We start from the raw sequence: 27,657 nt of genomic DNA, 5'->3' as shown, positions 1-27,657 counted from the left end.
TGTGGAGTGCTGTCTGTTTCTGGGTTTTTATGAAGTAATGACGAGGAACCGAGCCAAATATATCAACTTGACCGTATTGACAGCATTTAAGCGCTTTTTTAGATAGTTTGAACATAAAATGACTGTATAGAGAGAAGCAAACGGAAGGTATGGTACATAGCAGCTTGTATAACACCTGACATTTGTTCATTCTGTCATCAGTTGTAACTTGTATGGGCAAATGTTAACATACTGTACATATTGTATAATTGCTACCACAAAGGGTGTGTCTGATGCAAACTTGTGTGTTAATGACAAATATTTGTGTTAATTTTAAACAAGACATAATAATAACCCATATTAACCAATATCAATATTATGTACCACCGTCATTAACACATGTGTAACTTGTGTTAAACTGCGTTTTGTCAAAAACAAGTCACAGCCTTCCAGAATGCACCCAGGCAGGTTTAGGGGGACAAATATAGCCCTTATCAGCCAGCGCAGAGTGAGCATGTTGTTTACCAGAATGTGATGAGGACCAACCCCTGCAGCACAGAGTCTATCATCAACACATTTGAAGTGTAACTGAATGTGTCAGGGGTGACAGGCAAAGCCACAAACTAACGGTGGCAAAAAACGGAAGAGGAAGAAGAAAAAAACGTAGTAGAAGTGGGAGTTTCCGGGTGACCTCTGTGACCACCCTTCCGTTCCCCTCTTTTCTCCTCCCCTCAATCCTGGCTATCCACTGTCATCAAGAGGTTATGTCTGGTCCTATGCTGAAGAGGAAGACGCCGTGAACATGGACCATCGAACCTTGGCCATCGTCGTGGGTTTTCTGCTCTGTTCCATACATGGTGAGATTTTCAATATGAATTAATTATGAAGTACAACATTTTGGGAGTCTTATTTTTCTAAATGTCAATTGATATGAATAATATAGACTTTGTACAATAATTATATATAAAAAAATATATATATTATAGTATAGGTTTATAATAAAAGTTAGTTTAGTGTTTGATACCTTATAACACTGAAGGGAAATAGTGCAAACAATAATAATCACAAACAAAAGACACGTAGGCCTATGGGTCATTTATTATTAATAATTGCAAACTAATCCCAAGTCCTGCACCTTATGAAGCACTGATTGTGTGTGTGTGTGTGTGCATGTGCGTGCGCGCGCGTGTGTGTGTGTGTGTGCGTGCGCGCCCTAATGATGTGTTCTTTCAGACATGCAGGCAATGGGCCAGGTTATGGATGTGTGTGCTACATGCCATGCCAATGCCACATGTGATGACAAGTCTGACGGCTCTGGGAAAGTGTGTAACTGCATGTATGGCTTTGTTGGAAATGGAAGAACGTACTGTCAAGGTAGGGGTTTGCTTGAGGTGGACCTTTTAATTAAGTTATTATATATAGATTTCCGTTTCACTGTGATTGTGAACTGAAGTTTCGAATGGTGAATCAAAAGTATTCACAATTACAATTATTTTACCCTAATCCTGCTCAAGTTATCGCACTGACAAGCTGTTTCAAACCTATTTTGACATGGTTCTCAACCTTTTAAGGCTGTGACCCCGCAAAAGAATCATAATTTGAACTGGGGACCCTCCACCTTGACCTGCACTTGGAATTGTAGTTAATCAGCGATTGAGGCATTACATTTAGTTTGACTTGGTTCCAAACAATTATTGTGAAAACAGCCGATCAAATCGGCTATTTTCACAATGTTTGCATCTTTCTTATATATTATTTGACAATTTGGGCAATGTTTGACCGGTTCTAACCCTGACCCACAGGTTGAGAACCACTGTACTAAGGTGCAAAAATAAAACAAAATGGTTGTTCCTTCTCCCATGCAGACAAAGATGAATGTCAGATAGGAGCCAATAAGATCTGCGGGCAGCACACGTCCTGTCACAACACTTACGGCAGCTACTACTGCACCTGCCTGGCAGGATACAGCCCTACTAACGACATGAACACCTTCATCCCAAACGATGGAACTCACTGCCAGGGTGAGTAGTAGAGATCAGTGGTGGAAAAAGCATAGAAGGTATGCACAGCACATGCATAAATTGAGTTGCAAATCGAGTGGCAAAGTAAGTGGCAAAGTGAGTATAATGCCGTTTAATGCAATCAGATAGGACTTCTCTGTTTGGATGTATGGGCTGTCAAGGCCAGAACGTATTTTTTTTTGCCACTGAGTAGGCGTTCCCGCATGCCCTCTATTCGCATTTTCTATTTAAGACCAGAGGCTGATTAATATGAACGTATGTTGCCATATCAGTGGTTACCAAACATTTTCATAATAAGGACCCCCAAAATGATTTGTGTTTGGTCGTGGATCCCTCCATCTCAAAATATTTTTTTCCAGGAACCCAGAAGCAAATAATTTAGTTAAAAAAATGTCTGCTTTGAAAAATATATATATTTAAAGGTTTGCACAAATGTTCATGATATTTGAATAGCCAACCAATGTGCTATACCGGTATATGTATGTATATCTAAAATACAAAGATGCTTTCCCGGTTAATAAAGCATTGTGAATTTAATTTATGAGAATCAAGGTATGGTTTTATTGAGATGCGTTAGTGCTGCTATACTGTATGTACTGGGTGGCCCGCTGTATCCATGCTTGTGCTGTGCTTTTGTTGGTGCAGATGTGGATGAATGCAGGTTCCCTTGGAGCTGTGGAGAGGGAGGGCAGTGTACAAACCTGGACGGTGGCTTTGAGTGTCGCTGTCAGGTGGGGTACCGTGTAGACCAGGGAACTGAGCCCTTCCACCCACAGCGAGACAAGGCCTCCTGCAAAGGTATGGCAAGTTTTGGTATTATATCATAATTAATGGATTACGTAAATGTGTTTAAATGTCCAACTGGTGTCTTGTTCAAGACTGTTTAAAAGTAGTGTAAGGGATATATATTGGTTATTTGATTTTATTTTGTTGTGGGAAAAGGTTGAAACTGTACTGTATATTCAGATAGTTATATCATTGCTATAGTGTATTTGTTCAATATCAGGAGTATCTCCGTCTCACCATCTCTTTAATAAACCGAAAATAGTAATATTTTCAGGTCGGTTGCCAGTATCTATTTATCAGCTTCCATTTTATAGTGTTACAGATTCAATTTTGTTGGTACTTCCAATTTCATTTGTCTATTAGGCCTATATCCTGTGTCATTATCATGTGTGAGTTCTTATCCTGTATTGGATATCATTTATATCATGGCCTGATAAGGCATTTTCTGTTTACTAAAGAGCTGGAGAGATATTGAAACCTGTTACTGAACAAATGTAATCTGATAACAATGTTATCAGGTTATAGAGCTACACTTATTTTAATGAAAAGAATCACTCACTGTACCTTTAATATTCTTTGCAGTCATCTTCAAATAAGATGTGTTTGTGCTAACTTTATTTTGCAATCAGATATGTCATTGTCGAGTCGCTGTCAGAAAAGTACTGTATACAACATTGTCTTTCAACTTCTTCTGTATGCTGTTTTACAGTAAAACGTTTATTTGTCTGATGAACCATTCTGCTGTTGAAATGAGCTCAGTAACTGGAGAATAATGGAACCCACTCCACTGTTCACCACAGATAGGGGTCATGTCAATGAGTTTCGTTGCCCACATTCAATCCATTAAGACCTGAGGCTGATTCTAAAAATGTTTTCTAAATCAGTTTTCTGGTAAACTGTGTGTTTCTACAGTATGTTAGTGGTTCCCAAACATTTTCATGCCAAGGACTCCCGAAATTGTATTTATTTGGCTGCAGAGTCAGACCCCCCATCTCTCCATCTCAAAGTATTTTGTTCCAGAGGCCCCCAGAAGCAAAGATTTGAGTTAAAATGTTTGCTTTAAAAATATAGACATTCAAAGATTTAAAAAAAGGAGATCTACAAGTTCATAGTTCATAGAGCTTATATCCCTGCTATTTTTGAATAGCCATACAGATGCTTTTCCGGTTTTAATGGGTTAAACTGTACTGTTTCCTGCTCATTTGTCCTTTTCCTTCAGTCGTGGACTGTGGTCAGCCTCAACCAGTAGAGGACACAGTGCTGCTGTCAGCCACGGGGACAACGTATGGCAGTGTAGCTACGTTTGGGTGTGACGATGGATTTCTGTGGAGCAGAGGAGATAACTCCTCTGTGTGTGGAAGCAATGGATCATGGGAAGGCCCAACACTAGTCTGTGAAGGTAACAACACGAAACATGGCAGTTGACTATTTTCATACTTCAAACTCGAGGGGTGGGAAACCCCACCTCCCCTCCCCTCCTGATCTTTCATCATAGCTTTCATCATATCATGTTACAGCTTCACACTTCACATTTGGAAATGATTCATGAAACTCTGAGCCATGGCTTTGTTAGTGCCATGCTACCCATTGAGATGCAGGAATAATAGAACACCAAAACATGGTGGTCTTGAGCCTAATTTATACTTTGTGTGCCCTTTCATTCTTTCAAAATGGCGACCCAGATTCCTTTTTTTTTTTACCACCAAGACGTCCACAGACGTCCTGGGCACTACATGCGGTAATTCCTAGGACATCTGTGGACGTTTTGGGCACAAAAAGTGTTTTGGTGAGCATGCAACGTAATTATAGCCAGGTCAGAATTGGTACCACTTCAGGTGGCTGCTATAAGTTATGATACAATGTGATAAGAGTATTTTCTAGAATCTAGAAAATACTCTTATCACGTTGTAATTATCTAGATAACATTTTAAAATGACACCCGTGTGAAGTGAGGGGCTGCTCTTATCATCGTACATCATCATGATGAAAAATAGACACTAAGCCGATTTGCTCAGACACTATATGATGTAAAATTCTCCATTCATTGTCAATGGGAATTTAATGTTTGTGTAGGACGAAATCTACACTAATAGCTGAATGGCAAAAATAGTTATCAATTGAGGATTTATGGCTCTTTCAGTGCAAGAGGTGTTTGGGCATGGTTGCAGCTGTATGTATATTGCACCTCCCTCAGCTGTCCTCAGGGAGGTGCAAGGCCAAGGCGTGGGAAAGATGGGTGCAACTCGGGATGGCGCAAGAAGCGGTAAAGATGGGTGCAACTCAGGATGATGCAAGAGAGCGATGAAGCAAAGTTACTCTCAATGTGAAAGAAAAGAGAAGTGAAGTGATCAACACAGTTGAGAAGTTTTTGTTTGCTGAAGCAACTAGGAACTAGTGTGACGGAAACTACAAAGAAAATGTGAGAAGAAATAATGATACAGAGAAGGAGAGAGTTACTTGGCACAGGTCAAGTTTTTGGCCTTTCTCGCTATGAGGGGAAACCCTGAAGGCAGCTCTCAATGTGTTTTCAGACATTGTAAGGACTTAAACCCTCAATACTTTGTAAACTTGAACTTTGTACCGACCAGCTGCAGATCTGCTCTTTTGTTCCCTTTACACGAAACCTCTTTGCCGAAAATAGCCAGGTTTTGCCAGATTTGGGTATAAGATTGATAATTATTATAAGTAGGATGGAGCCCTCTGGGCGTAGGTCTATAGGCTCTTCTGTCATTGACCATGTTCTAGTAACGTCTCGCAAAGCTCTGTGATCTAGCCAATAAGCTTAGCTTAGCTTATCTATGATAAACCCACAACAAAACAAATGTGTTCCCAACCACATACACATTATGACCTTTTCTATCTTTAAAATAGACCATCACACAAATCCTGGCACATATATGCCACGTGAAGCACTACCTATCACTCAAGGTGTTTGGTAGACCTACCAGATGTGCCAGAACCGGCGCCTCCTCCCAGACCTGTTTGATTTCCCAGGAGCCGCAAGCCCCTCCCAATTGCCATTTGCCAGTTCCATCAAGGGGTCATCCAAAGCTTGAAGCCCAAATCGGGGACCATTGGTATTTAGAATGATGATGATTGTTAGCTTGTCGTTTGCAATAGAAACGTGGATCCAGTGCCAGTGTGCAGAGAGTTACATCCATGAGGGACATCAATCAGGGTTGACTATAGAGGGTATGTGCATGCATAAAGTGAATGGCAAATGGAGTGGAAAATCGAGTGGTAAAGTGAAATTTATTTTGTTTAACATCGTTTTAATGCAATCAGATACGACTTTTCTGTGTGGATGTATGGGCTGTCAAGGACAGAAAGTATTTTTTTCCACTCGATTTGTCACTCGATCTGCCATTCACTTTATGCATGCACATACCCTCTATTGTCAATAGCTTGTAGTGTAGAGCTATTGTTCCCTGTTCCCTGCAGAATAGGGATAATGTCCCTCTGGATCTTCAACAAGAGATTGTCCAGAGGGACCGAAAAGTCTGTCCAATTAAAAAAAGAAGGATGCTGCTGAGCAAGAGCAGTGTGCTGGATTTCTGTTCATGAAATATGTTTTTTCATGATTGCTTCAGTTGTCATTGTCCAACGCACCTGCATCTGAACGAAGTGGATGTGCGAATATTTCCTTTACATAGCTACCTTTTTTTTTTTTAAGATATTTTTTTGCGGCTTACGCCTTTATTGATTTTTGAAGGGACAGACAGTAGGCTGACAGGAAACGGGAGAGAGATGGGGGGATGACATGCAGTAAAGGCCGTGTCGGGTCCGGGAGTCGAACCCGCGGCACACTGCGACTGGATTACCAGTCCGGTGCCCAGACCGTTACGCTACGGCCTGGGCCTTTACATAGCTACCTTGAGGAAAAAGTATCCTTAGCAAACAGGAACATTTTTGGACCCCAACTTCATCTGTGACAGGTCAGGACAGTCCAAAAAAGGCAAGATTTGCTACCTTGTGAAAACACTGGCCTGGTTCACATGACCTATCAGTACAAAGTTCTACCCACAGAGCCAGAGGGATTGCAATAGAATAGATGACTTAAAACACTGTTTTTCAAAAATTAAATCATTGTTTCCCCATCTTGATTTTGACAATTGACCTATAGCTAAGCCCCTCCCCAAACTGCTATGGTCCAATCACAGCTAAGCATAACAGGGGTTAGACAAACCTCTCCACCAATAGTTTTCTATGATAAAACATTGTTTTAAAAAAGAAACGCCACGCACATATTTTTCCAGTGCATATGGCAGGCCTTGTTGTTGGATTTGGAAGAGATTTGGAAGCTCTGGTTCCAAAAATGAACAAGTATTTAAAGTGTAAAATCATTAATTAATTAATTTATTAATTAATTGATTAATTAATTAATTCATCCATGCTTTTAAAATATTACAATGGAGTTTTGACAGGGATCAAGACCTGGAACTGACTCCACACTCAAATTTCAACCAGAATGTTTAAATGTTGCTCTTCTTCTGCATGTCAACACTTTGACCCCATGCAGAGGTTGAATGTGGCCCACCTCCTGCAATCCCTCATTCAAAGATTTTGTGGAATAAAACCTCAAAAATGGGCTCGGAGGTGGCTTATCAGTGTAACTCTGGATATCGCAATATGGGTGGGACCAACATCTCCACCTGTACCCCTACTGGACAGTGGGAGCAGGTATCTGTGCTCTGTGAAGGTATGGCCATTTGATTTATTGAAGAACATTTACAGGGCTGTGGTCAATTAACTTTAAATCCACCCAATTCAAAATGTCCAGTGACACTGCACGTCACATAATAATAGTTTTATTCTATATTGATTTCTGAAGACATAACCCTCTCCCTCTGTTCCTCCATTGGTTGAAAAGTAAATGGAATTGGTCTTGAAATGATCTCGCTGTGGTGCATTGTGGCACATTATTTCCTTGTAGAGATTTGGTGTGGGAGTCCCCCTGTCATTGCATCTACTGAACAGGTGTGGAATGGCAGCTCAACCCCTGGAAGCACTGTGCAGTATCGCTGCAAAAAGGGCTTTTATGACAAAGGAGGAAATAACCTGTTAGTGTGTAACGAAAGTGGTTATTGGACACAGCCGACACTGTCATGTCAAGGTAATTAAAACAACTCTACAATTTGCTGAAGGTTTGAATAAATTTGAGGGATTCCACTTCAAGATCTTACATCAGGGCCCAGGGGTCATCATCACTTGTGGAGGACATTTTTGTCAAAATTAAATTCTTGCCACAGACATACAAAATGAGCGGACAATAATATCACCAGAAACACATTAAGAGTTATCCCTGAATAACCATAATAGCTCTGTAACTCAAATGTTCAAATGTGTACACGCACATAATTATGGGGGTCCTTTGCTTGCAAATAAAATGTTTGAGAATTACTACTGTAGTACTGGTGGACTAATGTGCCATAATGTCATAGTCAATCAGTGTCATACATTATTCTAAAGAAAACCTACAGTAGATACTTGACATTCAGTAATTGGGTCTCAGTAAAAAGATCATTATAATGTGTATAAAAGAAAAGCTAATATTTGTCACAGACAAGGCCAAGTCTTTGCCACGGACGCATTTGTCCTGTATGCACATATTCATGACCCCTGTGTTACACTGGAGTTGCTTCAAATTATGTATATTTCTGCTGATTTGTGTCTTTCACTGTCTTTAGAGATATTATGTGGGGATCCTCCTATACTGCCTCACACTGGGCAAGTATGGAATGGCAGCTACACTTCAGGAGCCTCTGTGTCTTACTACTGTAAACTAGGATTTTATAATGAGGAAGGAAACGGTATCTCCCTGTGCACAATAAATGGTTACTGGACAAAGCCAAACATCTCATGCAAAGGTAACACTTTATTCCGAAACGTGGAAACACAAATGTTCTCTGCTCTTTCCAAATCATGTGTGATAGTAATATAGTCATATTATAATCATGATCTATCCTTCCATTTATTTATCCTATGAGTGATTTACAATGAGTTGATGAGTTGAATTAGATTGCTCAAGGGTATGTGCACACAGGATACACTGGAGACCTTTCAGTCGATCTAACCACTGGTTTAAATATGAATCCAAGATTAGCTGATCATTTTGGATCTAGAGGAATTATATTTGGTGCATAGTTTCTCTTAGGGCTAGAGTCCTTTTTCCGATATCGGAAAAGCTTAATTCCAATACTGCCTAAAATACTGGTACTCTACTACTACTACTCTATGCCGATCCGATACCACATAGTAATGTACATGTCACACACAGTAATAAACTATTCTGTATTTGAAATGCTTCAGTTGACGTTGCACTACCTGTTTAATACTCTTACTGTACTATTTACATTATTATTTTACTAACTTGTAGCTGCACTTTTTATTTATTTATTCCTTATTTATTTATTTCAAGGACTCTTGAACTTACTGTCCTAGATATACAGTATATTTTTTAATTACAGGGTATCGGATCAGATTTAATTACAGGGTATCAGATCGGTACTCTGTATTGACCGATAGGCAAGTCATGGGCATTGGAATCGGTATTGGGAAGGAAAAAGTCGCTACAGCTCTACTTAGGGTCATATGGTTGACAAATTATGAACAACAATGATTCATGTAGAACCGCGTTGAATCTTAAATGTAAAGTGATAACATACTTGACGTATATGCATGAATGAGTTGATGCCAAATCATGTAAAATATTCATATGGTTATTCTGAAAACATAATTTTCTCCATGGCTATAGAAGTCGTATGCGGTGAGGCTCCTGCCATCTCTAACTCGGTTATGATGTGGGATAGAAACATCTCAGTGGGTTCTCGGGTGTTTTATCAGTGTAACTCTGGATATCGCAGCATTGGAGAAGGAAATGTGTCAATTTGCTCTGCCAGTGGAGAGTGGGATTTGGCCTCTATGCACTGTGAAGGTGATAATGATATTAAACAGTAGACCTACAGATACTGTACAGATATTCTACTAGACAGATGTTCTTAGCTTGCTTATGATTCTTGATGACTATTTCTATGAATTTGATGTGTTGTTCTTGCTTACTGTAAATCGCTCTGGATTAAGAGTGTCTGCTAAATGCCTAAATCTTAAACCTAATATTTGTCCAGGAGGTAACCTTAAAACAGTTTATAAAGTATTTTGACAATCAAATGAAAGGAAATTGCCTTGTGGTATCAGTAATCACCTGGAATACTGAGTAATCGTAACTCCCTGTTACTTTCAGAATACATAGAATATAGAATTATGATAGAATATACTTTGCAGTGTATACAGTACTTACATGTTACAGCCAGCCTTATATACAATAAGAATGACTTGTGACTGTTTTTTTGTTTTAGAAATTAAATGTGGCAAACCTGTATTTAAACCACACGCTAAAGTTCTATGGAACAACAAATCACACATTGGTAGTGTGGTCTATTACCAATGTGATGAAGGACATTACACCACCAGTATCCAAAATTACTCTGTGTGTGGAAAAGATGGATCCTGGGAGGATATTGACATGTGGTGCGAAGGTGCAACTTCTAATTACCATTAAATGGACAAACATTGTATGTGGCATGTCTGTCCATGTTGATAACCTATTGGCAAACTCATTTCTACATGCAGAGATGAGCTGTGGCTCCCCACTAACCCTTCCCCACACTAAGCTGCTGTGGGACCATTCCAGCAGCCCGGGAAGCGTGGTTTTATATGAGTGTATGGATGGATTTTACCATGACAGTGGACATAATATTTCAACATGTTCATTGTCAGGACAATGGGGTGAAGTGTCTATAACATGCAAAGGTATGGTAACCATACTGTATGTCAAACTGAATTTGAATCAAAAGGAGGACTTTTGTGTGAGTTTCTCTGCCTTATTGACAACTTTATGGTCCTTTAGCCTTTGGATGGCAGGAAGCTCACATAATTGCCACACATTTGACTAGCATACATTCCTTCTTTTTGAGGTAACTAGAGCGGTGCTCGTCATTGGGCACTGGCCTACTTGGAACGATGCAAGTTGGAAATGAATGCCCCACCCAGATAGTATGTATGTCTGTGTCCCTTTTATGCCCATATATGGAGTTCTTTGTCAGGCATGCCCAAATATGGAGTCTATGCAGATGTCAGAATGATGTCAGAACAGGCCAGCCACATATATGGACACTGGGCAGGGCAACGTTTTTCGAATTGGTCTTAAGACCTGAGGCCCATTCTACAAATGCCTTCTAAATCAGCATTTATCCCACCTTCAAGATTATTATTTTTGCTCGCAGCAAGCTTGTACATCTGCTATTTTTTAAGATAAGATAAGATAAGAGATAATTTGATTATTTCAGTTAAATTCCTTTCTCCAATGTTTTCCAACTAGCCAAGTGCGGTCCAGTGCCGTTCCTTGCCAACTCAGAGGTGGTGTGGCACAACAGGAGTGTGGTGCTGCATCAGTGTGAACCTGGCCACCACAGCTGGAGGGGCAGTAATGTCTCTGTGTGTGGAAGCACTGGGAAGTGGCAGGAGGCCACTCTGAGATGTGTAGGTGAGTGTGGGAAATGTAAGCCCCCTTTAGACTGCTGTAAAATCCACCTCAAATACCATTTATTTCTCATATGCGAACTTTTCGACTGTTCACACTGCATTTGCACAAATGCATGTGATCAGATCTGTCACTTATCTGTGTATTCAGACTGAATCAGATCCGTGCCACATCCAGATTGGACACATGGAATCCGTATTTATTTTGTGTGTGGTTGGATCAGGTTACTGCGTTCAGACTGAGACGGAGCTCCTGAAATCAGATTCGAATGAGATTTGAAATCACCTCTGAATGTGTCTCAAGTCGCATTTGTAAAAATATGATTTCCATGGGACATGTTTGTGTTTAGACCTGTTTAAACCAATCGGATTCCAATCTGGATGTGGCAAAGATCTGGATTTGGCTGCCAGTTTAAATGGGGCCTAGGAAGTCAAGATTTAAACCTTTTCGGCCGTGCATGTGGTCAGGTGGTGCTACCAACTGTAGTCACATTGTTTTATTAACCACAATCGGAGATCTCCAAATGTTTTACTCCACAACTCAGCAGCAATATGAGTAAATAGCAATTAAATGATGTAAAAAAACGCAATACAATAACAATCCTAACATAACGCAATACTGTAACAATTCTGTCACCAAACGTTCATATATCTTACAGAAACCAAACCAGCAATCAATGACTTGATTATTTTTAATGAGAAGTGTCTGCGGTGGAAAGCGGAGAAATATGACGAGGATACAGAAGATTATACAGTAAGTCAGGACAGTAGACTGACAGGAAATTGGGAGAGAGATGGGGAGTGACACACAGCAAAGGTCGTCTGGATTGGGACTCGAACCTGAGACACGCTGTCAGGCTGAATTTGCAGCCTAGGTGCCCAAGACCGCTATACACGTCCCTGGGCCTTTATTGGATTTATTAATGAATAGGACAGGTCTTTGCAGAGCCTTTCTCTTGCATATTTGTACTATTTTGCACTACAAATTTAGTTTTGTATTGTATAACCATTGAAACTGACCATTTTATGTGGAATCATACCACAGGTGATATACGTGGGCTCCAGAGAGTATCAGGGATCCTTTCACGATAAGAGGAAGCACTTTCTCAGCTCCAGGGACGACCAGTTGGACCTCTGTCTCAATCTCCTGCCTGTCACCAACTATACCATCTCCATCACTGCACTCTCTGCAAAGTTCACAACTATAGCCACAGCTAATACGAGCTTACAAGGTACAGTACGGCCTACGACGTTCTTTTTGTGCTGACTCATTTCCTTATTTTCTATATTAGCTTATACTGTAGCTACAGTATTGCTGCTGACATGAGCAAACACCCTCTTGGGCCAATAGGTTTATCTTATCTAATTTAGACAAATCAGATGTTTAAAGATGTTAAATACTAGGATTTAGTTTGAGAGTAGGAAGTAGGAAGATAAACCACACGTAAACAGACAGTAATCAAATATATAATTATTTTTCCTTTCATTCCAGTACCCAGAGCACCGGTTATATCATATGAAGAATTTGAAACTCCATTGCCTATGTTAAGGCTATACAGATCCCCCAGCACACTGGACCCAATCAGGTAACACAAGATTTCTGACTTACATCATACAGTAAATGGTGTGCTGTAATCTTAGCTACATTACATTTGCCACATTGGTGAGTCGCTTACCACCGCAGCGTGATGTCATGTTGTAGTTTTCGTAGGTCACCTCATCACCTAAAACTGGAGTATGACAGTTTTCTAAAAAACATTGTATGTTTCTATATCAGCAATCTGGGAACCCATTGACAAAAATAAAATGTATCGTACATTTGTATTGTATTTGTATTGTACATGTATTTTGAAGCAAAGATTTGAGTTAAAAATGTTTGCTTTAAAAAATAAAAATAAAAGTATTTGGCCGCTTGTACCCATGATTTGTGAATCTAAGAGATCTTTTTTTCTCAGTTTGTACCAGGTGTTTGTGCTGTCAGTTGAGGGGACGATGGTTTTTGACTGTAGCGCACCCGGGAGCCAGGATTTTTCCCCCAAAAGGAAGTACCAAGCGCAGTATGTCGCTGCCCAGTTCCACATCATACATGTTGGAAAAGAAATGAACTTCACTGTGGGAGATGGTCTCTACTATGATGGCTTCTACAATGCTCCACTGGAGCATGGCAGAGACTATTACATCATCTTAAGAGCTGTCAGTCAATGGAAAAGGGTTGGTCCAATAGTTATTTAGTAAAAGATTGTTCTTGATTTCACTGTAAATAGAACATCCCCAGTCGCCAAAGAACTTCTTACATTTAAGACAGTGGTATTAACTTACAGTACATATAGCCTATATGTTTACTCTCTCTCTCTCCCTCTCTCTTTCTCTCTCTCTCTCTCTCTCTCTCCCCCCCTCTCTCTCTAGGCTTTTAAAAGTTCTTGTGTTCTATGGGCTAAAGTAAGAGGTAAGCATATTTGGGAAGTTACCTTCCAAAATAAATAATAAGTAAACCTTTCTGTCCTATTGAAAATATTCAGAAAATATTACTGATGAGTATTCAAAATGTATGAATATATTATACAACTAGAAAAAGTGCCCTTCTGGGCACAGGTCTCCACCAGGAGGATAGGAGAGTGTGTGATGTTTGGCAAAATGTTTAGGAGTAATTTAAACATGTTTGTTTGGGTGTGTGTGTGTGTGACGTTTACATTGCCACAGCAAAAGTGGAACAAAACAATGAAAATTAGAGGTAAAAACACTTTTCGGCCAGTTATAGCGCCACCTTGAGGCTGAGTTGAAATTGTTCATGTGGCATTTCTTCCTCGGCCTAGTGGGAATGTGCGTGCACAATTTCACGGAAATCACGCAATGTGTTCGTGATTTGCAGCATTTTGTTTGAAACTGAGCACTCCTGTGAACTTTGGAAGCCAATCTTAACCAATCAGGATGGAGTCTGAGAAATCTGAAAGACGCGTTTCGTTGAATGGCTCTAGAGAGACTGTGTACCAATTTGCGCGATGTTTGGACAAAATCTGTAGGTGTACTGTGCAAAAACTTGTTTTGCACAAAACGGCCTCCTGGTGGCGCTATAACAGGCCGTTCTGGAAATTTTGGGGCAGAGGTTCATCGTTGGCATCCAGGGAGTGTGTGTGCAAAATGTGGCATCGACCGGGTGAACGGTGCGGGAGATTAGCTGCTCACGGACACACACACACACGGACGGACGGACGGACGGACGGACGGACGGACGGACGGAGTGCAAAACATACTCTCCCCCCATGCCTTCGGCCTGGTGGAGACAAAAACACATGAATGTATATCTATCCGTATACCGTAGTTCTTTTTTTTTTTTTTTTTGATATATTTTTTTTGCGGCTTACGCCTTTATTGATTTTTTAAGGGATAGAAAGTAGGCTGACAGGAAACGGGAGAGAGATGGGGGGATGACATGTGGTAAAGGCCGTGTCGGGTCCGGGAGTCGAACCCGCGGCACACCGCGACTGGATCACCAGTCCGGTGCCCAGACCGTTACGCTACGGCCTGGGCCGTATACCGTAGTTCTGAAATACAATCAGTGGAAATGAACACACAGACATAACAAACAGACACTTTGTCACAGTCATACAGTCATACCTATATACTAGGTGCTAGTATATAAAAACGACTAACGTTTCGACCTACAGTATGCGGTCTTCATCAGAGTCATGTGATGACTCTGATGAAGACTGGTCGAAACGTTCGTCGTTTTTGTGCTGCTCCAGTGTCCTCTCCTCCTGCATTAAGTGTCCTTGTTCCTGTGATGCACCGGACCAGCCGTTCCAGGCTTGAGGCGCGTTAGACTCCCTTTGTTCTTAAACACAATTTATACTTAAGGCATGTATACATTTCAGGCAAGGCAACTTTATTTGTACACCACATATACACTGAGGCAATCCAATGTGCTTCACTGAATAATTCAGATTCAATACTAACGTAAAATATTACAGTGGTCCAGGCATATAGCCTGACGGCGTGTCGGTCCTGATCCCGACGACCTTTGCTGCGTATCACTCTGTCCCTGCCTGTCTCTCTCTCCCCATCTCCCCATGCAGAATACAAAATTATTCTCACACTTTTAGAACGATTTTTTCATTCAAATAAAAGCTATTCAAAAACTCAACAAAAATGTGCCTAAGCAAGACTTATCCAGTTTGAACCTGGTGTACTTTCTTTTTTGTTTGTGTGCCCTTAAAGAAAAATCACACCTATGTGAAGTGAGCGGTGCAACAATACATATATTGTTTGTTATACTGTGCTGCTCTGTACTGTATTGTACTGTACTGTACTGTACTGTGATTATTTTGGGAAAAAGTCTTGAAAGTCTTTGAAACATCTAGACCCCCATGAACGTGGCCAGGGTGTCGGCAACCATCCCCATGTCCGAAATGGTGGAGAAGTTACCCTGTGGGGGAACTCTGCGGGGGGTCCCCGGGTGGTCCCCGGAAAGAACGTGCCCAGGACCCCCATGAACACGCCCAGCATGCCGGCCGGGTTCCAGTGAGCCTCCCCGTGTTCGAAAGGGTGGAGAAATGATGTAGTTACCGTGTGAGGGTTCTCAGGTGGTCCCAGGAAAGAACGTGCCCAGGACCCCCATGAACAGGTTAGGATACCGGCCCGGTTCCAGCGAGCCTCCCCGTGTTCGAAACGGTGGAGAAATGACAGAGGTACCGTGTGGGGGTCCTCAAGGGGGTCCCCGGGAACGTGCCCAGGCTCGTACTGTAGTGTAGTCTGTGCCACTTGGTGTGGGGGTGTCCGTACGCATACATACACACATAGCTGCTTAATGGAGCGGAGGCACCGCTCAAAAAGAACATATCTTCTAACTAACAATGCACCGCAAATTCTTGTCAGCCGGCGATACAGCCGTGCGACTTGTGCGAAATCAGTCTGATGTATTTTGGTTCTTGTTCCAGGTACATCTTATGTAATGAGGGTGTCATCTCTGTCAGCTGCTGGGTCAATTGGACTGATAGCCTTGGTGATTTTTGGTGGATACACCTACATCTGGTAAGTCTGTCTGTCTATCTGTATGTACTGTACAGTGGTGGAAAACATACTCCAATGTTCCAAGTAAAATGTATACTCAAGTAAAACTATAAATACTACAATATAGAAATACTCTATTACAAGTTTATGTCTAGAATTCAAAGGTTTTGGCATCACAATGCCAAAACCACTAACTACTTTTTTATGTATATGATGTATGTATTGCCATGTTTTTTGTTCTTGCTTAATGTAAATCGCTCTGGATGTAAATTGTAGTTACTTTCCACCACTGGTAGGCTACTGTCTGTCTGTCTGTCTGTCTGTCTGTCGAGCGACCATATAGTAAACTGTCGTACATTTTTTTTTCTGTTGTTTTGCATTATGTTTTATTGCATTATGTATTACCATATATGATCAAATGTGTATTGACCTGTAAATAGTATTTATACCACCACAGTATTGTACGCAGGGTTAGGGGTCTATTCATATTAGTGACTCATATAGGAATAGACTATGTGACAACCAGGTATAGTCTGGTGACCACCGGAGAGATGGGTGACAGCCGGAATGTAGACGACACCCGGGTGAGCAGTATGGGTACGCCCCAGCCTGTGTCCTCTGTGAGGAGGAAGCCCAAGAACCCTTGGTGAGGCCTTTAGGAGGGACAATATAATCCACCACTCCTGAATGAAGTGCCTGGTGCTGGGAGTCTGGTGCAACGCACAGGTCCTGGGCCTGGTGAGAGCAGGAGTGGACCTGGTGAGACGTAGGAGGGGCCCGGACAGGAGTCAACCCACAGAGCCTAGTCCTTCCACGCGCCAGAATCTGGTTCTCCCAGTCCTGGCAGAGTAGTTCCGGATTAACGGATTGTGTGGCCCTGGTTTTTCCCTAATGGGACTCATTGAGGGTAGCTACTGGGACGTAAGTCGGGACTTGATCACCCCGGCTGGGATACATCACTGAGGACACGTACGTCCCAGGTGCATCCATGCGATGTTTTTTGTTATACACACAGGGATACACATAAGTTAAACATAATATATTAATATTATAAAAATAATCTTATATAATGTTAGTTCATCTCCTGGTGATCTTGTACCTTGTCTTCCAGGTTCTTCAAGAAGGCATGACACCGCCTATCTCGCCTCGTACATACTGAAAACTCGACACTCCGAGAGGAGCATAAGGTTACGGTCCTTGGACTTACAGCACATGAAACTCTCATCTTTATCTTTTTTTTTTCAGTTCACTTCACTCTCAGTTGTTCTTTTCCATGTGGACTTCATTGGTCACAAAAGTGCTCTCAGGACTCTTGCCTGGAGCCCTCTGGACTGGAGGGCAAACATAGTCAAAGTGGATGCCACTTTGACTATGTTTGCACCCCTTGGTTCTCCAACATCCCAATGTCACTAAAGACCAGTGGTGTGTTCTACCATTATACGCTATAGACGTACTGTAGTATGCCGTGCAGACATTTGTGAAAGAAAGCGTATACCGTCTGCTAACCATTTAATCCTTTGACCATGCCTATACGTGCAAATGTTGTGTAGGGAATGATTATCATATGGCCCCGGGCCTCCGAAAAGACTTAGAACACACCACTGCTTCAGAACTCCCAAAATAAAACTGATTCGACTACTTCTTGGCCTGCGTTCCATGACATATCTATCAGTTTGCTATGTCTCAGGGTAGAAGATGGGGTTAAGCAATTAAAATTAGGATTGGTTTTCAAGATTGTCAAAGGGGCTCTTCCCCTTTGACAGTGATAACAGCGAGTGATAACAGCGATCTGTTACCAACTGTCTACTAGTAAATTATCTTTCTACTGCACTGCCACCAAAGTGTGGAATGCCCTGACACCATCTCTTAAAATATGTGGATCACTGGCCTCCTTCAAAACAGGCCTTAAAATCCATCTTTTAGGAGGCCAAAAGGGGAGTCTACAGTTTTCATCCCCCTTTTGTAATTTTTCTACTTTGTACATATAGTTTTATATTTGTTGATGATATAGTATTTTGATGTTATTTTGATGCTATCTTGACTAATTGAATACATAGGACCACAATGGAACAGTCTCCAGGACTTTCTTGTGTTTATCCTTTTAGCTCAAATGTCTGACATGTCTTTACATTTCTGTCTAATAAAGTATTCAATCAATCAATCTTTCCTTGTTTGGTGTACATTGAAGGACAACCTTCAACACCTGGTTGATGTCGGCATTCTCAGCACATGTCCAAGCCACCTCTGTTTCATCTGTTCTATGAAGCATGTGGACTATGAAGCACCAAGAGGTCTTTGTTGAAGATCTTATGGGGACAAAATGTAATTTTTCATGAAAGTACAGCCAAAAACCATGTCGTCGAAACCAGGAGGTTTCTTTTCACCTTTTTTTTAATCGTCGAAAATCATGAAAAACAAGATACTGTAGTATGTCGTCAAAAACCATGAACTATATGTACTGTATGTCGTTTTTTTTCATGATTTTCATCTGCTTTCAAATTTGAGAAATTTATAATAATAATGGGTTCACTTGGTTAAATTACATTTATTTATTGTATTTGCAAAGATCTGCTATTTTTCAATAGCAGATCTACAAACTCATAGCACAGTGGTTTTCAACCTGGTCCGGGGACCACCAGCCCCCTTGAGGGGGTTTCAGCTAGGTAGTCCCCAGCTAAATGAAGAACAGTTGGTAACCAAATGGACTCTTATAGATCTTTAACTCTTGAGAGCGTAACCCGTACATGTCCATTTGGTTTCATTTGAAACTATCAAGAGTTCAATTATTGTTAAAGATCTGCATAATTTAGAAGAAGTCTACACAAGAGAATGTAGAATAATTGTTATTTTGATCAACTTTTGCCTGTTGTCTCTCCTTAAGTACCATCATCAATCAATACACATGCTGTATTGATGATGGTACATTTATTTTACCATTTGTCAATGGTACCTTTCCAAGTGTCTCCCGTTATGGCACTATTTCCTATTATGGCCAGCATGATTTTCGTTTAAAAGAATGTTATTTAGAAATGTGCCAAAATGACTGAATTCTGTGCCACGTCAGCCTACTTTTATTTATCTGTTTGGAAATGTGTCTGCATTTATCAAATAAATGACTGGATGTGCCACAAGTCCCTTTTCTGTACTTTTATGTCCTATGCAATATAGGCCTACATGTTGTATGGTCTACTCTAAACTAAAAGACCTGGAGGCGTGATCAATGCCATTTGGCTATTCTGAGTGGCCAAAGAGCATTGATCACGCCTCCAGGTCTTTAGTTTACTCAAGTTAGGGAATAAGACCTGGTACTTAAGACACGCAACATACAGCCCTAAAGGTTTCTCCTAAAGTCCACGAAGTGCAGTAGGCTAGCCGAATGATATTATAAAGGCAATTATTAGGGTTATGTGCTCTCAAACTATTATAGGCTTCAACTCTATTCCTTACAATGTGATGGTAGGCCTATAGGGCTTCTTGTATTTTCTACTGAATGTCATGCAAATGATACCATGCCAAGCCTGCAATGAATGTTCACACCGTGGTGCCCTTGGGGAATCCAGGCACATGCTACAGGAGGCTTCAATTATTTTGTGGAACGCCCTACCAACAGTCATTAAGACATCCCTTGACTCCTTCAAAACCGCTCTCAAAGGGCACCTATTATTTTCCCTTTTTACCTCCTTTATGATGAATTCCTGTTCTCTTTTTGTTGTACTGTGTGTGTCTATTTGTACGTCTCTAAATGTTTTGATGAATTGAACAACGTGGACCCTGTTGTAATCAAGTGTAATGCTTTATGGTGTCGTCCACTCACAGTTAACAGTCTTTGTATTGAGTTGTGCTTGAAATGTACTGTAATTCTGCAAACTGTTAATACATATGTCAATCAATCAATCAATCAATCATTTATTTGGCTTTTGAGCCACGGACCACCATTTGATAACATTTAGCCTCTCAGACCCAAAACGAAATAATATTTTGTTGTCGTTGGATAAGATTCCATGCTTTTGGCAAATGTTTATCAAAATAACAATCCTTCTACATTCTCTAATTGTGTAGACTGAAAAAATGAAGTAATGCAGATTAGATGTTTAACAGTAATGTGACTGTTGAGAGCGTAACATGGTTTCATTGTACGCTCTAAATGAAGTAATGCAGATTAGATGTTTAACAGTAATGTGACTGTTGAGAGCGTAACATGGTTTCATTGTACGCTCTAAATGAAGTAATGCAGATTAGATGTTTAACAGTAATGTAACTGTTGAGAGCGTAACATGGTTTCATTGTACGCTCTAAATGAAGTAATGCAGATTAGATGTTTAACAGTAATGTGACTGTTGAGAGCGTAACATGGTTTCATTGTACGCTCTAAATGAAGTAATGCAGATTAGATGTTTAACAGTAATGTAACTGTTGACAGCGTAACATGGTTTCATTGTACGCTCTAAATGAAGTAATGCAGATTAGATGTTTAACAGTAATGTGACTGTTGAGAGCGTAACATGGTTTCATTGTACGCTCTAAATGAAGTAATGCAGATTAGATGTTTAACAGTAATGTGACTGTTGAGAGCGTAACATGGTTTCATTGTACGCTCTAAATGAAGTAATGCAGATTAGATGTTTAACAGTAATGTGACTGTTGAGAGCGTAACATGGTTTCATTGTAGGCCTACGCTCTAAATGAAGTAATGCAGATTAGATGTTTAACAGTAATGTGACTGTTGAGAGCGTAACATGGTTTCATTGTACGCTCTCAAGAGTTAAAAATCTACAAGGCTCCATTTGGTTACCAACTCTCCATCATGTAGCTGCATGGGGACCATCTGGAACCCCCTCAAGGACCACTGGGGGTCCCCGGACCACATGGGGACCACCTGGAACCCCCTCAAGGACCACTGGGGGTCCCCGGACCACATGGGGACCACCGGGAACCCCCTCAAGGACCCCTAGCTGGTTGAAATCCACTGCTCTATGACAATAAGCAATACCTAGAGCTATTTATGTAACGTGAAATCACTTCAAGTAGTTAATGCTACCAGTGGCCAGCAGAGGGCAGTGCAGTCCTGTTGTGTGAGGATAGAGGCAGAAATTAAATAAAAAGTTCAATACGACAGTCATCTTTCATGTCAAGGACCCCCAGATGATGGCAGATCCCCCCGCGGACCCCCATTTGACAGAATATATGACAGAGACCCCCATAAGAGAAGATTTTGATGGCTCTAGCAGTGATTCTCAACCCGTTTAAACCTCAGTCTCTATCCTTTTAATACTCTATGGTTTAAACCCGTTTAACCCGTTTAATTTCCAGTTTGACATGCATTAGTCTACGGACTAATTTCTATCTCTGAGACCCCCGATTTATATTGCAAAAAAATATATCTATGTTAATTTAACTCTGAGAGTGTACAAATGGAACCTAATGGACCCATTCGTGTGTGTGTGTGTGTGTGTGTGTGTGTGTGTGTGTGTGCATGCGTGTAACTCCACCCAGGTGCAGCCACGTGTGTCCGTGATGATCCAATAACTCTGACCAATGACGAACGGACTTTCATGTGACGTAGAAGGTTTAAATAGGGACACGGAAATGCGCACAGAGCATGTTTGGGCTGAGCTGCTGCAAGGTATGTTTGTTTGTTTGATAAAACACACGGTTTTATCCACCTTTAAACACTGCTATCCTTTAAACATTAGTGTTTTTATAGTACTGTTTATTGTTTATTGTGGCAGAAAATGGACAACAATGTGTTGAATGTTTGTAATTGAGAAGGAAGGAAACAAACAAACAAAATGTTCCAAACACTGGAAAGTAAATGATTACATTTTAATACTGACGTATAGTGTGGGAAATACTCCATTATTTGGAAACTTTGAACTACTAGCTGTATACTTTTGTAGATTTGGATTATTATTTCAAAACCTACTATCCTACATTTTTGTTTTTTACCACTACAGCCATACATTTGAACATGGCTGATCTACAAGCACATAATCGTGCACAATACAATGCTACACATTGTGACCTTGTAGATCTATTTTCAAATTATTTTGTGAAACATTTCAAATGGGACATTCTGCATAATCATTTTGATGCCAATACCTCTTTACTTTTACTCAAGTTGTATAATTAATATAATATAATTTCGAAGATCTTCTCCCTTTTCTTTAACATCTGTATTTCACTTTAAAAAAACACTCATTATCTACTTGGGCTTATGTGAACACCCCAGACAGTTTTGAAGTTGCTTGATTCAGTAATTGGCTATTTGATATAAAGTTTAACTGCCTCGCCCCTTCCTATACAAACTCATTGTAACTTCAAAATCCATTTTTTACCATGATAGATTCATCAAACAAATACCCAACCTTTTTTCTCTGATTGTATTATGTTTTGCCTCAAACCTTGACTGTGATAGATAGATAGATAGATAGATCTTTATTTGTCATTGCAACGTGTACAACGAAATTAAAAGTGCCAACCAATCAGTGCATCATATAACAAAACAACATACTGTACAAGCTAAAACAAAAACACACATGACTTCTTGTTATTGCACAACCCCAGCAGCACAAACATGTAATTTCAGCTGTTATCGCACAACAAACCCTTATTGTACTTAAGATGGCAGAGAAACTAAAAAGTGTCGCAGCAATCCTATATGGGCTATGTGTTAGTTTTGGAGGTAAATGAATACCAAAAAAGAGATCTACATTCTTGGACTGTCGCTTCTTGGAGCCAATTCTACAGGCCTACTTAAACAGTCTGCTGTGTTCACATAAGCCTGAGTAGACAATAAAATGACAAAGTGTTTTTGAAAGTGAAATATCCCTTTCAATATTGTATGAATTTGACACTGTATAAAATCTGGATAAAGAGTAATGTTGGATTTATGTCTGTCTTGCAGGTTAATCATGTGACCTTGGATGCAGTCATCAGGAGATGGCTGGTATTGGTAATAGAGTGTCTACTCGGCTGGGCTGAAACGTATAACGGTGTCAACGAACGCTCCCTGAGATTACGAGGCGTACGGTGCTCGGGACGTATTGTGCCATACAACCTACGCGGCTCTATTAATACCAGCTATCTTCAACCGAGCGACGGAAGGCCCCCCACGGTACGTACCTGGATTACATGTGGCTGTAGTAGAAACTAGGGCTGTGTCACCATTACAACATGTTAAGTTTACTATTTCATTGTCATACACATGATTGTGTTTGACGTTGAACATATGAATACATGCATGGCTTTTAGGCTTAATTTTTTTTTTGTTGCATGAGGCAGATATGACTAATTATATACACTAGCCCTTACCCGTTGTGAGATATTGCCGCAGGGGGTACTGCACTCTGGGTGTGTTTCCGCATTTTTAATTCACTAATAAATCCATTATTAATTTATAATTTGTTAAATTGGGAAAAGGGCTTCGTTAAGACCTCCATATTATTATGGTCAATGCCTGTGTGACAAGTGGGAGCGATTGGTGAGGAGATACGGCGGTGTTTCTGACAGACAAACTCATTCAGAAATTGACTGAATTATTATATGATTTTCCAAAAATAAATTAAAGGGACACTTCACCCCTTTTGCAACCAGATTTGAATGATTTTTCCTGGGTGTTTTATGTGGGTAATGTGCCCATGATGTCATGGACACTGGGCTCTCTTCCTTCCCAGACTACAATTCCCATAGAGTGTGTGTGTGTGTGACACTTAGCTATACTAAAATATATAAAGACATATTACCCACATAAACCCCAGGAAAGTGCTTGTCTCCCCAACAGCATCAAAATAAGAGCTGGTTGCAAAAGGGGTGAAGTGTCCCAATTGACCTTGTTCAGACCGCGGCCATCTTCCCAGCAAGGTACAACTTCCCATTGACAGACAGCCCATTCATCCAAACAGAAAAGTCCTATCTGATCGTATTAAACAACATCAAACTCACCAGCATTGCAGCTGTAGGGAAAGCTTGAATTATCCTTTCTCTCTGCAAAGTGTTCAAAAAAAAATCCACCGTAGACATGTTTTGAGCTACTTCCTGTCAAGAAATGTGATTGAATGTTTTTATGTGTTAGAGTTTGGAAGCGCTCGTTGAATATCACTCAACAGCCCATGCGTACCACCTGTTTTGACTGTGCACATCATGCAGGAGGCAGCAGGAGGTTGCTTTACTGATAACGAGTGCTTCCAAACTTCTGATACTTAGAAAATAATCATATGGAAGTAGCTCATAAAATGTCTACGGTGGATTTGTATGAAACAAACACTTTGCAGAGAGAGGATCATTCAAGCTTTTTGTACAGCTGCAATGTTGAGTTTGACATTGTTTAATGCAATTGGATAGGACTTTTTCTGTTTGGATGACTGGGCTGTCAATGGGAAGTTGCACCTACTTGGCACCTTGCTGGAAAGATTGCCGAGGTCTGAATATAGTCAAATTAGCTGATGTACAAGCTAAACACTTGAGCAGGTAGATCTGCTATTTCCATCTCTGTTTTTAATGTTTGAATTATAAGCCTTTAAAGGCAAGGTATTCTCAGAGTATACAAATTGAACCACAGATCTGTAACTGTGTACAATTGGAACAAAGTTACAGGTCCATTTCGTGTCACAATTAAATTAAAATTGTCCCTTTTTTTTTTTTTTTTTAAGGGACATTGACTGCAATTTCTTCCAGCAGTGAATAGTATTTTTAGTAGATAACTATAGCACAATTTGAAATATGCGAGCTATGGCCAGTGTGTTTGACTGGATTGCTGAATTCCTACAATGCTTTAGTGCACTTTCCGTCCTTGTGGAGGCTGCATGGAGTGTGACTTTGTAGTCCAGGAAGGAAGTGAGACCACATTTTCATGGCATGTTTTTGGTCATGAACATGGCATGACAAAGAAACTTAATGCACATATACAAACCCCAGGAAAGTGTCTAGTGTCCTAAACATTAAAATAAGCTCTGGTTGCCAAAGGGGTGTAGTGGCCCTTCGTTAATCACAATTTGACACTTTTAATACAGTAAAATAATGGTGACACAGCCCTGTCAGTGACTGTTATGACTTCCAAAATGTCATCCTGTAGGCCGACAACTAAATTTGTTTATTTCTTCCCCTGTCATTTCAGACCGTGAAGCTGACAGTTTGTACCTTTAATACCGGTGTCTTCCTCTGCTGCTGCTGCTTGCCGTTATCATTGAAGGTTAGTATTTAACCTTTTGATTCCTACTTCTTGTGTAAGTGGGCTACATGCTACCATACCATATGTTGTCATTCGCTCCATGTATCGTTTCACACCATGTGTGTGTGTATAATGCCTAGGACCCTAGGCATTATACACACATTATACATACACTTCACTTTCATCTTTTCTTTGCTTATAATAAAGTTATCTATTTTAGTTGTCTGAGTTTTTAATCGCATTTTGCTTTATTTTTTCTGTAAGTAATTTCTTTCTTCTTGCCTATATCTATTGCCCTAGTTCTTCACTAGTGGACTTTGTGTGATTTATGTCTGTATCATTATGGTAGCATGTAGCCTGCTCAACACTGTTCACTAGGGGTGTAACGATATAGTAACTGCATCGAAAACTTAAATTTCAAGAATCTAAGCATATCTAAATGAAAACGGCAAAACATTGACTATTGTTTTGCAATGGAAATAATCTGTATCGAATCGTTTTGCTATGAAATTAATCTATTGTATCAATACTACATTTTTGTGTCGTATTACTTGATTTAAAAAAAGTCTATATATTTTAAATAGTTACTGTATCGTGATTCGTATCGCTGTTAAAATGTATCGTTACAGCCCTACTGTTTACAGCCTTCTATGCTGTAGATCTGTGCAAACTAACAGGAACAAAATTATGGCCGATGTGTCATTTTGTTCCTTGGTTAGTGTGTGTTTTGTTTAGTGCTGATATTGAAGGTAAGTGATGTAGTTTATTATCTTTGACTGTCGGGCAGAAACCTTGTATCTCCATATAGTTCACCCTTTTGTAAATTAACTTCCTTACTTGGTCATGCTACAGTGTCAAACACTAAAGTAGCAAAAATGGCCGATCTACAAGCTCACGATGTAAAGATAATCCATTATTGAATATTTTGTTTAATATTAATTAATATCATTGGATCACAGGTCCTTTTTTTTTGTCCAGAAAAGTAACTATTTTGGTCGTACAAGGTTTCTACCCGACCTTCATCTTTTCTCTTCACTATTCTTTGCTTTAATAAAGTTATTTGTTTTTGTGGTCTGAGTTTTTATTTTATTCGCATTTTATAAGTAATTTCTTTCTTCTTGCCTTTCTATCACTAGTTCTTCACTAGTGTATGTGGTGCGTGATTCGGGTCGCGTCTCGCGTACAGTTTCTTAATTGATTGGAACTGTATCGTTTTACATTTCGTCATCCCATCGGTTCACATCACATATGAACACAGGCCGGTATGTGATGTGCATTCATGTGATTTTATTTTGGTGATTATTTCACAGCAATTGCGGATAGCTCGCCGTTCACGTCGGTCTGCCTCATTTTATTTAGGTGAGGTACAGAACGGGAAATGATGTAGGCGCATCATTCACGCCATATGAAAATTGTTTATTGCTGTTGTGTTCTGATGTCATCCATAGTGTTGTGTACTAATGTTCATAGTGTTGTATGTTGTGTACTAATGTTCATAGTGTTGTATTGTATACCTGTGCCCCTGTATACAAATACAGGGGCACAAAGAACATTAAGCAAATTAGAATGCTGCTGCCATTGCATAATTTGCACCTTGTATAATTCATGTCAATCGTCCACAAATGGCATGAATTCTTTCTCTTTCTCATTCACTTATTTCTGTGAATGTTTTAAAATTGATATGTAGGAAACATGGGACAACTGGCTGGAAAATACTCGTGCCACGAAAACCTAATGACGACTACTTGGGCAGAGACCAAGAAAATCAATTAATTTTATTGTTTATGTTCATAAAGCGCTCTAAGTGCTCAAAGTCAACAGTGCAGCAGCAAACATCTCTAGGTCATAAGACCATTGTCGGTGCTATATCATCAGATCTAATTTGTGTAAAGCTTCGTCACGTCATCCCCACATCACATAATGCACGCAGGGTAGGTTAGGGTTAGGTATGTGATGTGGATTGATGTGATGTATGTCTTTTATAATGTGCGAGTGAAGCTTCATTGCGTCTTTACACATACCATATGAACACAGGCCCGGTATGTGATGTGTATTGATGTGATTTATGCTTCTATTTGCAGTTAAAACTTCATCATTCACGCCGGTCAGTAGACGAGGCACTGACGATGGGCCGATGACCCAAACGTTTTCTGCTGCACT

At 40.2% G+C, this 27,657-nt stretch overlaps 1 protein-coding gene across 2 annotated transcripts; it reads left to right on the top strand.

Annotated features, from left to right (window-relative positions):
* Positions 1-54: 54 nt before the first annotated feature.
* Positions 55-18,615, top strand: susd1 (sushi domain containing 1). Of its 2 annotated transcripts, XM_083783877.1 has the most exons (19): positions 55-836; positions 1,213-1,353; positions 1,845-2,000; positions 2,646-2,798; positions 4,006-4,185; positions 7,306-7,485; positions 7,720-7,899; positions 8,474-8,653; positions 9,541-9,720; positions 10,142-10,321; positions 10,416-10,595; positions 11,164-11,328; positions 11,984-12,078; positions 12,370-12,556; positions 12,817-12,910; positions 13,280-13,535; positions 13,731-13,770; positions 16,259-16,352; positions 17,443-18,615. In XM_083783877.1, the coding sequence occupies exons 1-19, from the start codon at positions 782-784 to the stop codon at positions 17,459-17,461; spliced, it is 2,715 nt and encodes a 904-aa protein (XP_083640003.1). In that variant the 5' UTR covers positions 55-781; the 3' UTR covers positions 17,462-18,615. The 2 variants fall into 2 exon arrangements, with proteins under 2 accessions (XP_083640003.1, XP_083640004.1); XM_083783878.1 differs by lacking the exons at positions 9,541-9,720; positions 10,142-10,321; positions 10,416-10,595 and having other exon boundaries at positions 17,577-18,615.
* The last annotated feature ends 9,042 nt before the right edge of the window (positions 18,616-27,657 follow it).

This window comes from Protomyctophum parallelum (assembly GCF_964188405.1).
Source record: "Protomyctophum parallelum genome assembly, chromosome: 15".
Classification (NCBI taxonomy): Eukaryota; Metazoa; Chordata; class Actinopteri; order Myctophiformes; family Myctophidae; genus Protomyctophum; species Protomyctophum parallelum.
The sequence above is the reverse complement of the archived record's forward strand: the minus strand, read 5'-3'. Positions and strand labels throughout refer to the sequence as shown.